This window comes from Lates calcarifer, linkage group LG20 (assembly GCF_001640805.2).
Source record: "Lates calcarifer isolate ASB-BC8 linkage group LG20, TLL_Latcal_v3, whole genome shotgun sequence".
Taxonomy (NCBI): Eukaryota; Metazoa; Chordata; class Actinopteri; family Centropomidae; genus Lates; species Lates calcarifer.
This window is the reverse complement of record NC_066852.1, coordinates 4439498-4452603: the sequence shown is the minus strand read 5'-3', so window position 1 is coordinate 4452603 and position 13106 is coordinate 4439498. Positions and strand designations below refer to the sequence as shown.

Sequence of the window (13106 nt, the reverse complement as noted above, 5' to 3'; positions counted from 1 at the left end):
GTGAGCTTAAGAAGTCTTTTTTGGCTTCACATAACGTTTGAGACGATGCTTTGCAGAGTGAAGTAATAATATCACACCCAGTTATTTATTCCCAAATTCCAAATCATATTGAACCTGCATTGCATGCTTATCTAATTTCAATTTACAAATTCCTGTTAGCTTGTACAAGTCAACTCAAAATATTTGCGTTAACCTCCTGTGAACAAGGCTGGTTTAAAAGAAAATGGTTACAATAATACTAAATGTTACTTAACAAAAAGATACCCACAGTATTGCAGCAGATTGATTTTCAACAGCACTATTAAGTGAATCATTAGGCTTGAAGTTGAAGCAAGAAAAACATGGACAAGCAGAGGGTTATGAGATTTATTCAAGGCAGTGACATCTCCATATACAAAACACTTTGACCATACATGTGGACCAATGCAGCTAGAAGCCATTTGTTCCCTGTTGTGTTGCAAATTATGTAATGTGATCCCTAAACCCTGTTTTTACTTCATTAAATTACGCTCTTTAGCTTGTTGTAACATGTGCTATAAGAGGGTTACTTTCTTAGAAAACATCTCAGAGGTAGCAGCTGAAGTGACAGAATGTTTAGTCGACCTCCTCAATGGTAGGTCCAGAGGATCCACCACCAGGAGCAGCACCACCAGCTCCAGGGAAGCCACCAGGCATGCCCTCTGGCATACCACCAGGCATGCCTCCAGCACTCTGGTACAGCTTGGTGATGATGGGGTTGCACACCTTCTCCAGCTCCTTCTGTTGATGTTCATATTCATCCTTCTCTGCAGTCTGCAAAACAAGTTTCAGTGATCAATTTGTCATCATGAGGAGAGAAAAAAAAAAAAAAAAAAAAAAGCCCCCCCCCCCCCCCCCACACACACACACTGTATTTACCTGGTTCTTGTCAAGCCAGCTGATGACTTCGTTACACTTGTCCAGGATCTTCTGCTTGTCGTCATCACTGATCTTGCCAGCAAGCTTCTCATCCTCCACAGTAGACTTCATGTTGAAAGCATAGGACTCCAGGCCATTCTTAGCAGCCACCTTGTCGCGCTGGACATCATCCTCTGCCTTGTACTTCTCGGCTTCCTGAACCATACGTTCAATGTCCTCCTTGCTGAGACGACCTATCATAAAACAGGTAAGATTAGCATTAAATCATCATATTGTTGGGATAACACTGAAGCTATATTTGGGTTAAACAGCATTTTTATCCTTTTCTATACCCTTGTCATTGGTGATGGTGATCTTGTTCTCCTTTCCAGTGCTCTTGTCGACAGCAGAGACATTCATGATGCCGTTGGCATCAATATCAAATGTCACCTCAATCTGGGGAACACCACGGGGAGCGGGAGGAATGCCTGTCAGCTCAAACTTGCCCAGCAGGTTGTTATCTCTGGTCATAGCACGCTCACCCTCATAAACCTGTTGGACGTATGCAGGATTAGCAGATAATTCTGAAAATATGTGTCTACAGCTCTGACAGCGTTATTTCGCTCAGACATCCAAGGAAGGTCTGGGCCATCTTTGGTCTTGCGACCTCTGGTGGAAACTACGAATGGCAGGAATAAATGTCATCACAGCGGATTATGTCACTTGGACTGGATAATGAACTATGAATTACACAAACTGAATCCCATCAATTAGCATCTTCACCTGAATGAGCACCCCAGGCTGGTTGTCAGAGTAGGTGGTGAAGGTCTGGGTCTGCTTGGTAGGGATGGTAGGTGTTACGTTTGATCAGGACAGTCATGACACCTCCAGCAGTCTCAATACCCAGAGACAGAGGGGTGACATCCAGAAGCAGCAAGTCCTGCACATTCTCAGATTTGTCACCAGACAGGATGGCAGCCTGGACAGCTGTAAAGAGAAAAATAAGCAACTGTTTATGTCAAGTTAAAAACTCAAGTTTAGGTCATGAGTTCCCATGATTATCAGCTGCTACAGACATGCTGATCTCACTTTGCAAGAATAGAATAAACTGGTGTTAATCATTTGGCTGACATCACTTACCAGCTCCGTAGGCCACAGCTTCATCTGGATTGATGCTCTTGTTGAGCTCCTTTCCATTGAAGAAGTCCTGAAGCAGTTTCTGGATCTTGGGGATACGAGTGGAGCCACCGACCAACACGATGTCGTGAATCTGCCCTTTATCCATCTTGGCATCACGGAGAGACTTCTCCACGGGGTCCAAAGTGCCACGGAAGAGGTCAGCGTTGAGCTCCTCAAAGCGAGCCCTGGTGATGGAAGTGTAGAAGTCAACTCCCTCGTACAGAGAGTCGATTTCGATGCTGGCCTGGGTGCTGGAAGACAGTGTGCGCTTTGCCCTCTCACAAGCGGTGCGCAGACGACGGACAGCTCTCTTATTATCGCTGATGTCCTTCTTGTACTTGCGCTTGAACTCGCCGATGAAGTGGTTGACCATACGGTTGTCAAAATCTTCCCCACCAAGATGAGTATCTCCAGCAGTGGACTTGACCTCAAAGATACCATCCTCGATGGTCAAGATGGACACATCGAAGGTGCCACCTCCAAGATCAAAGATGAGGACATTCCTCTCTGATCCAACCTGAAAATAGTGTTAATTTTTCAAAGTCACTCAACCATGATAACCATTTCAATTTGTTCATGTACACTGGCTATCATGCAGGTATAATTTCAGTTGTCTCATGTTTTGCTTACCTTTTTGTCCAACCCGTAGGCGATGGCAGCAGCGGTTGGTTCATTGATGATACGCAAAACGTTGAGGCCAGAGATTGTGCCAGCATCCTTAGTAGCCTGACGCTGGGAGTCATTGAAGTAGGCAGGCACTGTGATGACAGCGTTGTTGACAGTCTGAAAGCAAGTAAATCAATCATTAGTATAATTCATATAAAACCTCTCAGGTTAATTTTGTCTCCAGAGTTATGCCAAAGAAAAACATACTTTTCCGAGGTAGGCTTCAGCAATCTCCTTCATCTTTGTCAACACCATGGAAGAGATCTCCTCTGGGTAGAAGGACTTGGTCTCACCCTTGTACTCAACTTGAACCTTGGGGCGAGTGTTGTCATTGATGACAGCAAATGGCCAGTGCTTCATATCTGACTGCACAACTGTGTCGTCAAACCTGCGGCCAATCAACCTTTTGGCATCTGCAAAAGGCAGTTTGTATGTTAAAAATCAAAGGAAACCAGCCACATTGATGCTCTTCCATGAGGCCCATTCAGAAAACCAAGGAAGGATTTGGGTCATTTTTAGTAGAAACTAAAAATGGCAGGACAATCATAATCACAGTTAAGAGTTTTTGATAGGGTCACTTAGGACCAATAGATTACATGAGTCTTATCATTCTTGCTTCAAGTCCTTGCCTTGTCTCTGGCATGAGAAGATTTTATGTAATAAGTTTCTGACTTTCAGTGGGTGAGAGTGCTGAAAATGACACAAGACAACAATTGACTATTGTTTCCCAAAAAAAAAAAAAAAAAACTTACCAAAGACTGTGTTGGTGGGGTTCATGGCAACCTGATTCTTGGCTGCATCTCCAATCAGCCTCTCAGTATCTGTGAAAGCCACGTAGCTGGGTGTGGTCCTGTTGCCTTGATCATTGGCAATGATCTCAACTTTGCCATGTTGGAACACACCAACACAGGAGTAGGTGGTGCCAAGATCAATACCAACTGCTGGTCCCTTAGACATGTTTCCTAAATATTAAATATATACAGGAGAAGTGTTAATTTGTGTGTAACCAAATGCTTGTGTGAAATAATTTCAACACTGGACACAGATATTGAAATACCATTTAGAATGTAAAATGGGAGGAACTATAAGGAGGCATATCAGGAAAGTTATTTGAAGGGTTTAACACTGCGATCTCCAACAGTGATAAATTAACAGAAATGCAGTTTTAGCTACAGTATTTGTAACAGCCTGAAAAACAAAACTATGGTAGTAGAGATAAGATTCAGCAATATGGACCAATTTCACACAACTTAAAAGGCATAGCGGAGCCAAGTAATAAATATTTAGAAAATCATTACAATTATTTTAATGGATACCGCCACGATGATGACTGCCACAGTGATTTCAGTGGGAATAAGTGAATTTAAAAATTTAGATTTTTGCTGAGAACTGTTAAAAAAACAAGCATGGTCCATTATACCTTGAGAATATGACTGTCTAAAATCACTCACTACTCATTATACAATGAGTAGGGGGTAGGGAATGAGTGAGGTATTTCAGACACATGTTCGAACGTATGATTTGTTTGCTAGGGCATCTCTGGAACACCAACAATTAAATGTTAAAGTATCATTTACACAGCAATACTTCGTAGCAAACAGGCTTTTATGGTGCTAATAAACTCGAGGGCTAACCATGCCTCAGAAACGTAGGCACTGTTCAAGCATGGCGCTAGTTCTGGCCATGTGAGAATGAGACATCAATTTTGCAACCGCCCGTTCACACCGGAAATCGCAAAAAAAAAAAAAAAAAAAAAAAAAAAAAAAAAAACTTTACCGTGTGAGCAAAAAAATAAAAATAATTATCCTGGATCAATCTGACTTTAAAGCAAACAGTCTAAACGCCAATAGACCCTATCAGTAATTAAAATTACGACACTTTCGCAATACTAAGAAGCTTTTGTTCTGACAAGGCAACCGGAAATCTGTTCACCCCAACTGCCTTTACACTGGTTGTTCAAGAACATTCTCGAACAGCTCTGCCCCCTCCCTCCCCACTATGCTAAGTAGCTAACGTTAGCTAAGCTCACCGAGCTTCTGATTACAGCCCGAATACACGCTATCAAATCCTAATTCTCTACATCGTTAACAATCATGTATCATTTATGTTCAGCATCAGCTATTTAAAAGGAAAATGTATATTTTCCTCTGCTCTTTTTCTGTCGGAAAATAGCCTCAATAGATAAGCAAAATGCCATGGCTACTAACACAGTTTAAGTAAACCACAACGAAAGTGGGAAGTTTCACTAAAATATAGATATTATTTATGACTTATCTAAAAATAACTTACCGAATTGGTGAACCGCGGATGACTTTAGGTGTTCGTTGGAATGAACAGCGGCGAGGCTGACTTGTCCTTGCCGGTATGAGAAGGGAAAGGAAGACGGAAGGTTATCGGAAGCTTATATATTACCCATCACAGCAGCCAATCAGAGGACGCGTCTTTGAGTCTTTCCTCAACGTCCACCAATGACGCTTAGTCTCTTGGCTGACGATCACGATAATGACGATCCGGCCTACTTCCTCATCAGTAGTCCACTGTGAATCCATTGTGAATGACCGCATGGCTCTGGACGATAACCTTTCTTATGTATATATAATGCGATATATATGCGTTTAATTAGACAAGACGCTTATAATCTAACTCTTGTGTAATCATTGAGAAAGCAAAAGCGGCACCCATTTGTGGTTAGACGGGCTTACTAGGACGTAACGACTGTTAATGTCGGAAAATCGAAAGAAACATTTAACACATATATAGAAATCAAGAACCCTGAAGCGCAGATATTTTTTGCTTATTCTTTATATTATTATTATTGTTTTCGACCACTGTACCGAATTAGGGACAGCTTTTGTAATCTAGTTTTCGTCAAAATGCGTGCATTTCAATTGGTTCCTGTAAACCAGGAAACAATCAGTGTTTGTGGCTTGTGGGCCTTAATGTTACACATCATGTGATACATCTAGAGACTATGTTATACTAATAGAGTCGATATTATTATGTTAAATAACACTTCAATCATCTCAACTATAGGTCTACACAGGCTACTATTATATGAAGATGATAGTCCCCGATACAAAGAGCCTAATACAAAAAACTGCATTATTATCACTCTTACAAACAAAGTATGTTCTAGCAAAATATAGTTTATTGGTAAATATAAAATGTATTTACATGGTACAGTACAGTACTACAGTTAGAAATATGTTACTACATTCTTTTCTGTGTAAACATAGACTCTTTGTTATAAGTGCAGAAAAAAAATGATCAACTTAATCTGTGAGCATAATATGGAGCTTATGATACTGTCATATTTTACAGATTGTTACAGCTCTGTCTCCTTTATGTCACATTTGGCTGAGGTGTGTGCCAGGGCTTGAGGTTGAGAAATCTGCTTTTCATTTTCAACTTCTACTGCTGTCGTGTTTATCACTGAAGTGATCACTGCTGGCTCTTCAACAATGTACTGTGTGAATGCTGTGTTGAAAAGCCCTGTGAGAGAGAAGGAGAGAGAGAGCATGCACAATCAATGATTGACTGGAAAAACAGGTTACTTCCTCATGCACCAGCCCTGTTTCAGAGGAAAGACAAGTGTGTCACCAGAGACTTGAGCTGCATAATTCAATTTGTCATGTTGATGCTGAACCGGTGAATTAACAGAGGGAATTTGCTGAATAAGTGAATTGGGTTACTGAAGAAGGCCTCATTTGAGTGACTTGAAAATGAATGTGACAAATCAGCACACGTCAAGTCAAACATTATTACAGTAAAGAGCCCATTTCCCCAAAAGGACACACAATGTGCTCAGTCTGGTGTGTGTAAACTCTAAGTTATTAATATATTTTCAGAATCCGCAACATAAAACTGTGCACAAAGGACCTTTATTCCCAGGGTGACAAGTGAAAAACATGTCTTCTCCTGAGGCTACCAACAGTGAGCAAACAATCTCCACCTAGTCATATTCTATAAGCTTCATTCATTTCCTAAAGATAAAAAACTAACAATCACATTCAATTCCATCCTATAGTATAACATTTCTGTAAATGATCCTCATTCACAGGGAATGTCATGGCAGCAGGAGGAATTCAAATCTTTGCAGGTGGATTACTTTCTCTGCTGGCACAAGTGCTTCTCAGTAGATTTACACATTTCTTCTGCTCAGACAGTAGTGATGAATTATCTATGTACCTCTTCGCCTTTGTCCTTGAACGTTCTTCTCCTCCTGGCTCGATTTTGATTTACTGCTCTCCTCTGATGGATCAGAGTCTTCATTTTCTGTAACAATAAAAACTGTCATATGTTTTTTTTTAAAATAAAAGTGTATAGCTTTGTGGTGTAGCTACAAGCCCACAATAGGAAAGTCTATGACTAATTTATATTACATTTAAGTTTTATTAAGTTATTTGAATTATTTTTATTATATTTCTGGGCACATATGAAGCAACAGTGTAACACTAAGCACTAAGAATTTTCTTGGAAATTTGCTCAGCTTACCTCTCTTCCAGGCCATGTGTGCTCTCCTGAGCTTGATGGCAAAAAAAATTACCACCACCAGAAGACAGAAGATCAGGAATGTCACCAGGAACACCAGTAAAGATGAACTTCCTCTACTTCCTGTTTGAATCCTTGGATCATTAACGTTTCCTGGAAATGGATGGAAACAGTGCATATTGGTAGTTATTCATCAAAATCTTGATGCACATTTTTTACTATGTTCATAAGACAAGATAGTTATGTCACTATCAATTTCACAGCAGAGGAACTGAATTTTAGCCGTGCAGACGTCAGTACTGTTGTGCTGTGTAACAGTGTGATATTACCTGTTCTGTTTCCCTCCGTGGTGTTATGGGATAGTTCCCCTGTTGTCTCAGACACAAATGTCCAGCCTTGAATTATGAAGAAGGAAGATACAATAATTAACAAGGACTTTAACAGCTGCTGCAGCCCAAGTCAACCCTGTTTTCTAATTATCAGAATTACCACTAGATGGCATCAGACAGACATTTGTCAAAAATCATTTTACCTATAATCTTACAACAGCATACTGGATATTATACATGTTGTGTTAAAAGCATTACTGACGGTGTTATTTCTGTTTAAGCCTGATGATATAGAGGTCTTTGGGTTATTTACAGAATAGAAGCCAAAAAACATCTATTCATTATTTTTTATTTTTTTTAAGAAAAATAAAAGAAAAAAAAGGTTTTTTAAGCTGGGATATTAAATCTTTGATGATGCTCTGTCTATATCATGAAAAAAAGCTCTTTACCTAAGTGGAGCCTTTTAGTTCCATCTTCAGAAAGTATTAAATACAACTAACGTGTCACACTACAGTCTGAGACTTCCGTCACAGGAAACAGAACTAGTGGTATCACAGCTACAGTGGTGGTTACACGACCAATGTAAAGGCATTGTGAAAACGGAGATATCTGTAGTTTCCATCCCACAAGCTGACAGTTTGTGTGATGTAGTATTCAGAGTGCAGAGGCTACTTTCCCTTTTTAGGTACTGTACATTGTAATAAATGCACATAGATGATGTATGCATTGTGTTTAATGAGTAGGAGTTTTTGGCATGGATGTCACCATGACATAGTTTATAATTTGAACTGATATGACTGATATGACTGATAGACTGATGATATTTATCCTGCCATAGAACATTAAAAGAACTTTTTGTTGTTTATTAAGACTACAGCAGCTTCTTTAGGGGCGTCTTTTGCGTTCCTCATCACATCTTTGGATATGTCATCTGATATATTTAATATTATAATATTTTGTCACTAAAAGCCCATGTGTCATGAAAATCATATGAAAACAGTTAAACTCACCACTAGATGTAACAGGAGACCTAGTGGGTGCTGTTACTGTCTCTGGCTCAGTGGAGGAAAGTGGTTGATTGGAGGGAACAACTGGTGACGTGGTAGAACTCTCTGGTGAAGGACCAGTCACATCTCTGGTTGCGAGGTACCCTGTTGTTCTCCCATGTGTGTAACCACTGGCTGATGTTCCTAGTACCCCTGTTGACCTTTCAGGTTGAGCTGTGGGTGAACTGGTCGTAGTTGTGCGGTAGGATTTTGTTGCTGTCAAAGAAAGGGGGTTTACAATATTAATAAGCAGAGATAACATTAAATTCATGGAAAATCAAGGGAAAATTTGTGCTGACATAAAAATCTGCAAAGCACACATCTGCTTTTCATTTAGAATACAGGAAATCAGACTATTTACAACATACAGAAAGAGGAAATTATAAGATCAACTTTCAGTCTGGTGCTGTGGACAGTGTCATGGAGCAACTTATGAGAAAAAATCCTCTCTAGTGCTTTCCCTGTTATGTGACGACACAATTAGGCTTTCACTGTTCCTCAATATCTCCCTTTATGCAGAAGTACTTTATAGTAAACAAGTTTTAGTTAATACAAGGGAAATTTTTACTGGTGGCGAATATTTGAAATAGACTGTTGTTACAATGTGCTTCTCTAAAGTTATAGTAACTAAAATGTGAGCAGCATCACTTTCAGTTTGTACTCACAGTCTCGTCCAATTTTGACAAAGTTCATCAGAGGTTGTGAGACCAGTGCTGGGTGGCGAAGAAGGCATTTCACAGTGACTCTGTTCTCCACTGACTGAACATCTAACATCGCCATAGAGATATATTTTTTGTCTTCGTGTTGGACTTGGGCATGAGCTGTGGAATGAGACAGAAGTCATTAGTACACATTGCTAAGCAGTTGTACCTGACCCATCTTAGTGTGACAAAAAACAAGATTTATACTTTCCAGAAAGTGAACATGAAACAGAACAAGTGAGTAGGGGTTGGCTGCATCATTACAGTACAATTAAAAAAGGAATTTGTGGTTTATTTATCAGAGCTTGAAATAACATCCACCAACCCAAATGTGGGTAAGGATTCCTGTCAGTGTGACACTTAGCATCATCAAGATATGAGCCCACTCTGTGGTTGCTAAGTCTAATTCTGATACACCTACAAAAGTGCAGTGGTCTGTGTAAAGAGCTGGGTGTTCAAGCATACATGCTATTTTTGTTCATATACTGTTACTATTCACAAAACTCTTAAATAAAATGAGTTAAACCAGAGGGTCACATTGCTGATTTCATCTCTCTAAAGCATCTGTGCTGGTCACAATTCTAGATGACAAATGTGTTGCAACTTCAAATTCACAACTTCAGTTATTATCAACTTACTGAGAATTTCAGGCCCACTGTCCAATTTCCAGGAGATCTGGGGAGGATGGTGGTTCCCCTCAGCAGTGCATTTTATTATAAACTTTCCTTCATGCTTCGTTACTGTCATCTTGGGGGTATCTTTGGAAGAATCGACACCAGAGCAAAAGTTATTACATTATTAAGAAATGCTCATCCTCCTAACAATATAATGGTCATGGTGAGTCATGGTTAAGGTTATAGCTCTGGCAGTAATGTTACTAAATCACTGTCAAAGTCCTATCTTGGCTGGCTTCAGCAATAATATAACAATGATTACAACCTTATACTCACCAAACACTGTCACTTCCACTTTCCTCTCTGTCGTGTGGTGATCATACTGAGAGCATGTGTAGTTGCCTCCATCTTTGAAGGTGACATTGGAAATACTGATGGTGAATTCTGACTCAGACAGTTTGATGATACTGTAGCGTTTGTTCCTTAAAGCTGGAAACAAGTGAGAGAGAAAATAAAAACGATATTTAGTATCTTTGATGTAAAATCCTGAGAGATTCTTAAGTTTTTGGCCCAGACACCAGCCAATTTATGATGCTGCTAAAACATTTGTTGGTGTATAAGCATAAGAATAATAAGTCATCTTCACCTCTATTGTGATTGAAGAACATAACATATCCTTCTGGAGTCTTCCAGTCCACATTGGTCTTGTGAGCATTAGTGATGGGGCAACTTAAGATGAGAGTCTGACCTTTCCTCACAGTCACACGCTGCCACAATGCATGCGAAACTGCAATCAAATAAACAGGAACATTGATGTAAATTCACACCGAGAGCACAAAGTTGTTTTGATAATACATACTAAGGGTAACTATTGAACTTAAAAATTAAAAAGTCAAGTTGAGAGAAGTGACAGCAAATTTCCCTCCCTCGCACACAGAGGTGTCCGAAGTCGAAACTCTGATTCTCACAGTTTGACTCATCTACTCCTCTGTGTGTGTGTTTGTGAGTTTGAGTGTGTATGTATGTGGAGGAGGTGTAACAGGAAAAAAAAAACAGCCCCCCCCCCCACACACACACACATCTAATGCATTTCTGTTGTGACAGGAAGTAATGCTGTCAGTCCTTTCATGGTGTGTGAAAATATAAATTTGCTGTGGGTTGTTGATGGGGGCTTTGGGTGCTTTTTCTTTCCTATGGGGTGAGAATGACAAAGTGTTTGGAAAACACATTTGTGGGGGCATGTTGACACCAGCCGGGAGGTCAGTGGGCTTGAAGAATCAGAGGTCAAGACTTTTCTCACACATGGGTTGTGTGTCAGAGATTAGATTACTTTAGCTGAACACTAGAAAAAAAATGTATGATAATGATATTGACATATATACATAATTTACATAACTAATACCATGTTTCTGAGTTTTCACAAGACTTTAGTCAGTGAGACATTTTATCATTATTTTTAAAGCCTGATTTATAAAGAGCATTTCAATCCACAGGTAATATTATATGCAATGTAAAATATAAGCATCACATAAAAGGAAAGTGTTATGCATGCATACATAGACATACTTACTGTACTAGAATGGGGCGTAAGACACAATAAAATAATGCAATGAAAGGAAAATGAATCAGAGTCCATATTAATGATTTAACCAAAATCTTCTAAACATAAACATATAAAATGAACCAATCCTTTGCTTCAGAAAGCATGAGCATATGCAACAGTGCTTTTCACTGTAGATAAATGAAACCATATCTTTTGTAAGAGGCATCTATGTAAACAATCACACACTGCCATAGACAGAAGAGTACTGTAACTGTCATATATGAAGAACTCATAAACAAAGTCATGACTTCCAGTAGGTTCATCTGCCACTTGTAATGATTAGATTCAATTTATTGTCTCATTTTAGCATTATCTACTTTTAATGATAAAGTAGACAAGAAGTGAAAGCAAAAGACTCACCCTGTATGAGAAGCATGACGACGCCGAGCTGCAGCTTCAGTTCCATCTTTCTCACTTGCTAACAGACACACTGTGGCATTTCCTCATCACTTCGCTCTATTTGTACTATACTGAGGGACCTTCCATGACATCACAGCTCTGTAGTTTCCAAAGATTTTTTTTATTTAAGAGATTCTCATGTGATACCTAAAGCAAAAGTGCACGGTTAATAGGTTAAAATCAAATATTTTATATATTATTATTTATTATTTTGAAGTATTTTGTCCCACTGAATGTTGTACTTATACCCAGCAATTTCACGACAAAAAGCTTTTATTTCACACATAAGTGGAGGTGAGGTATTATATATATATTTTTTTTATTTTATTACTTTTGTCATCTTTTCCCACTATCACTAGTCAACATGTTCTCTGTGAGACAGGTCTGCCAAATGACAGGGTGAACTGAGGTAAACAGCTTTGCAAAGGTCTGTGGTTTCCATAGGAGAGAGCTACTGAGTAAAACCCACCTGTGTGAACTGGTGACACATAATACATTATGTGTGTAAGTGCACACAGTGGTCAGCAGGCGATTAAATGAAAGGATTCATTAACTGATTCCTTGACTTTCCTCCTAGCGTCACCATGAACTTTATATTTCATTTTTTACCGAGATGTTTGAGCAAGTATTCAGTGGACCCACACTGAGGGTATATCCTGCTGTCTTTGGTGATGCATTGATGCTTCATCAAATTTTCCATCATACACTGAAATAACTCAACAACATGCAAAATGGATTTGCACACATTTAGTCCAGGTGTTTAGTAGCCTCACAGAACTGCTAGCATGGCAGTAACCTCTCAATCTTGTTACACCATGAGAATTTTTCCTTGCCTTCCCACAAACATTCATTGCTCCCCCAACCCTCTCCCACTCCCCATGATGTTTCATGTTATATAGCATATTAACGTAAAAATAATAAATAACTCCTCTTAATAGGTAGCTGAAGAATAGCTGTATACCAAATGTTCTAACACAGCATTCTAATAAACAAAAACTTTGGTAAGAACTGTGTAGCCACTGTTCACTTGAATAAATAAATAAAAAACTGTGTTGACTCTGTAAATTTAACTGACTGACTGCTTCCATGAATTTCTTCGATATCTTCCTCATTGTGGAAAAGATGCAGATATTTATCAAAAACACAAATCATCAGTAACCCATATGCTTTATTCCTGTGATATTTTCCCAGTCTTTGATGGT

At 39.2% G+C, this 13106-nt stretch overlaps 2 protein-coding genes across 3 annotated transcripts; both read right to left on the bottom strand.

The window, feature by feature from the left end:
- Nucleotides 1-352: 352 nt before the first annotated feature.
- hspa8 (heat shock protein 8) lies at nucleotides 353-5164 on the bottom strand. The gene is given in 10 exon segments (XM_018691298.2): nucleotides 353-792; nucleotides 898-1130; nucleotides 1230-1428; nucleotides 1660-1728; nucleotides 1730-1863; nucleotides 2017-2572; nucleotides 2686-2838; nucleotides 2929-3134; nucleotides 3474-3683; nucleotides 5011-5164. Coding segments are annotated over 9 exon segments (1953 nt in total). The 5' UTR covers nucleotides 3679-3683; nucleotides 5011-5164; the 3' UTR covers nucleotides 353-594.
- A 683-nt stretch (nucleotides 5165-5847) lies between these two features.
- Nucleotides 5848-11980, bottom strand: LOC108893337 (cytotoxic and regulatory T cell molecule). 2 transcript variants are annotated; one of them, XM_018691296.2, is made up of 10 exons: nucleotides 11866-11980; nucleotides 10549-10689; nucleotides 10239-10391; nucleotides 9927-10046; nucleotides 9253-9408; nucleotides 8552-8803; nucleotides 7542-7607; nucleotides 7216-7365; nucleotides 6910-7011; nucleotides 5848-6213 (listed from the first exon to the last, which is right to left on the bottom strand). In XM_018691296.2, exons 1-10 carry the CDS (start codon nucleotides 11909-11911, stop codon nucleotides 6047-6049), a joined length of 1353 nt encoding a protein of 450 aa, XP_018546812.1. In that variant the 5' UTR covers nucleotides 11912-11980; the 3' UTR covers nucleotides 5848-6046. The 2 variants fall into 2 exon arrangements, with proteins under 2 accessions (XP_018546812.1, XP_018546813.1); XM_018691297.2 differs by having other exon boundaries at nucleotides 6910-6996.
- Between the last annotated feature and the right edge of the window lie 1126 nt (nucleotides 11981-13106).

Coding starts and splice junctions, on each gene's coding strand:
- LOC108893337 (XM_018691296.2), bottom strand. CDS start 11,911: ATGGAACTGAAGCTGCAGCTCGGCGTCGTCATGCTTCTCATACAGG. Junction 8,804..9,252: donor TGTCAAAATTGGACGAGACT/GTGAGTACAAAC, acceptor TTTCTTTGACAG/CAACAAAATCCTACCGCACA. Junction 6,214..6,909: donor TCAAGGACAAAGGCGAAGAG/GTACATAGATAA, acceptor TCTCTCTCACAG/GGCTTTTCAACACAGCATTC.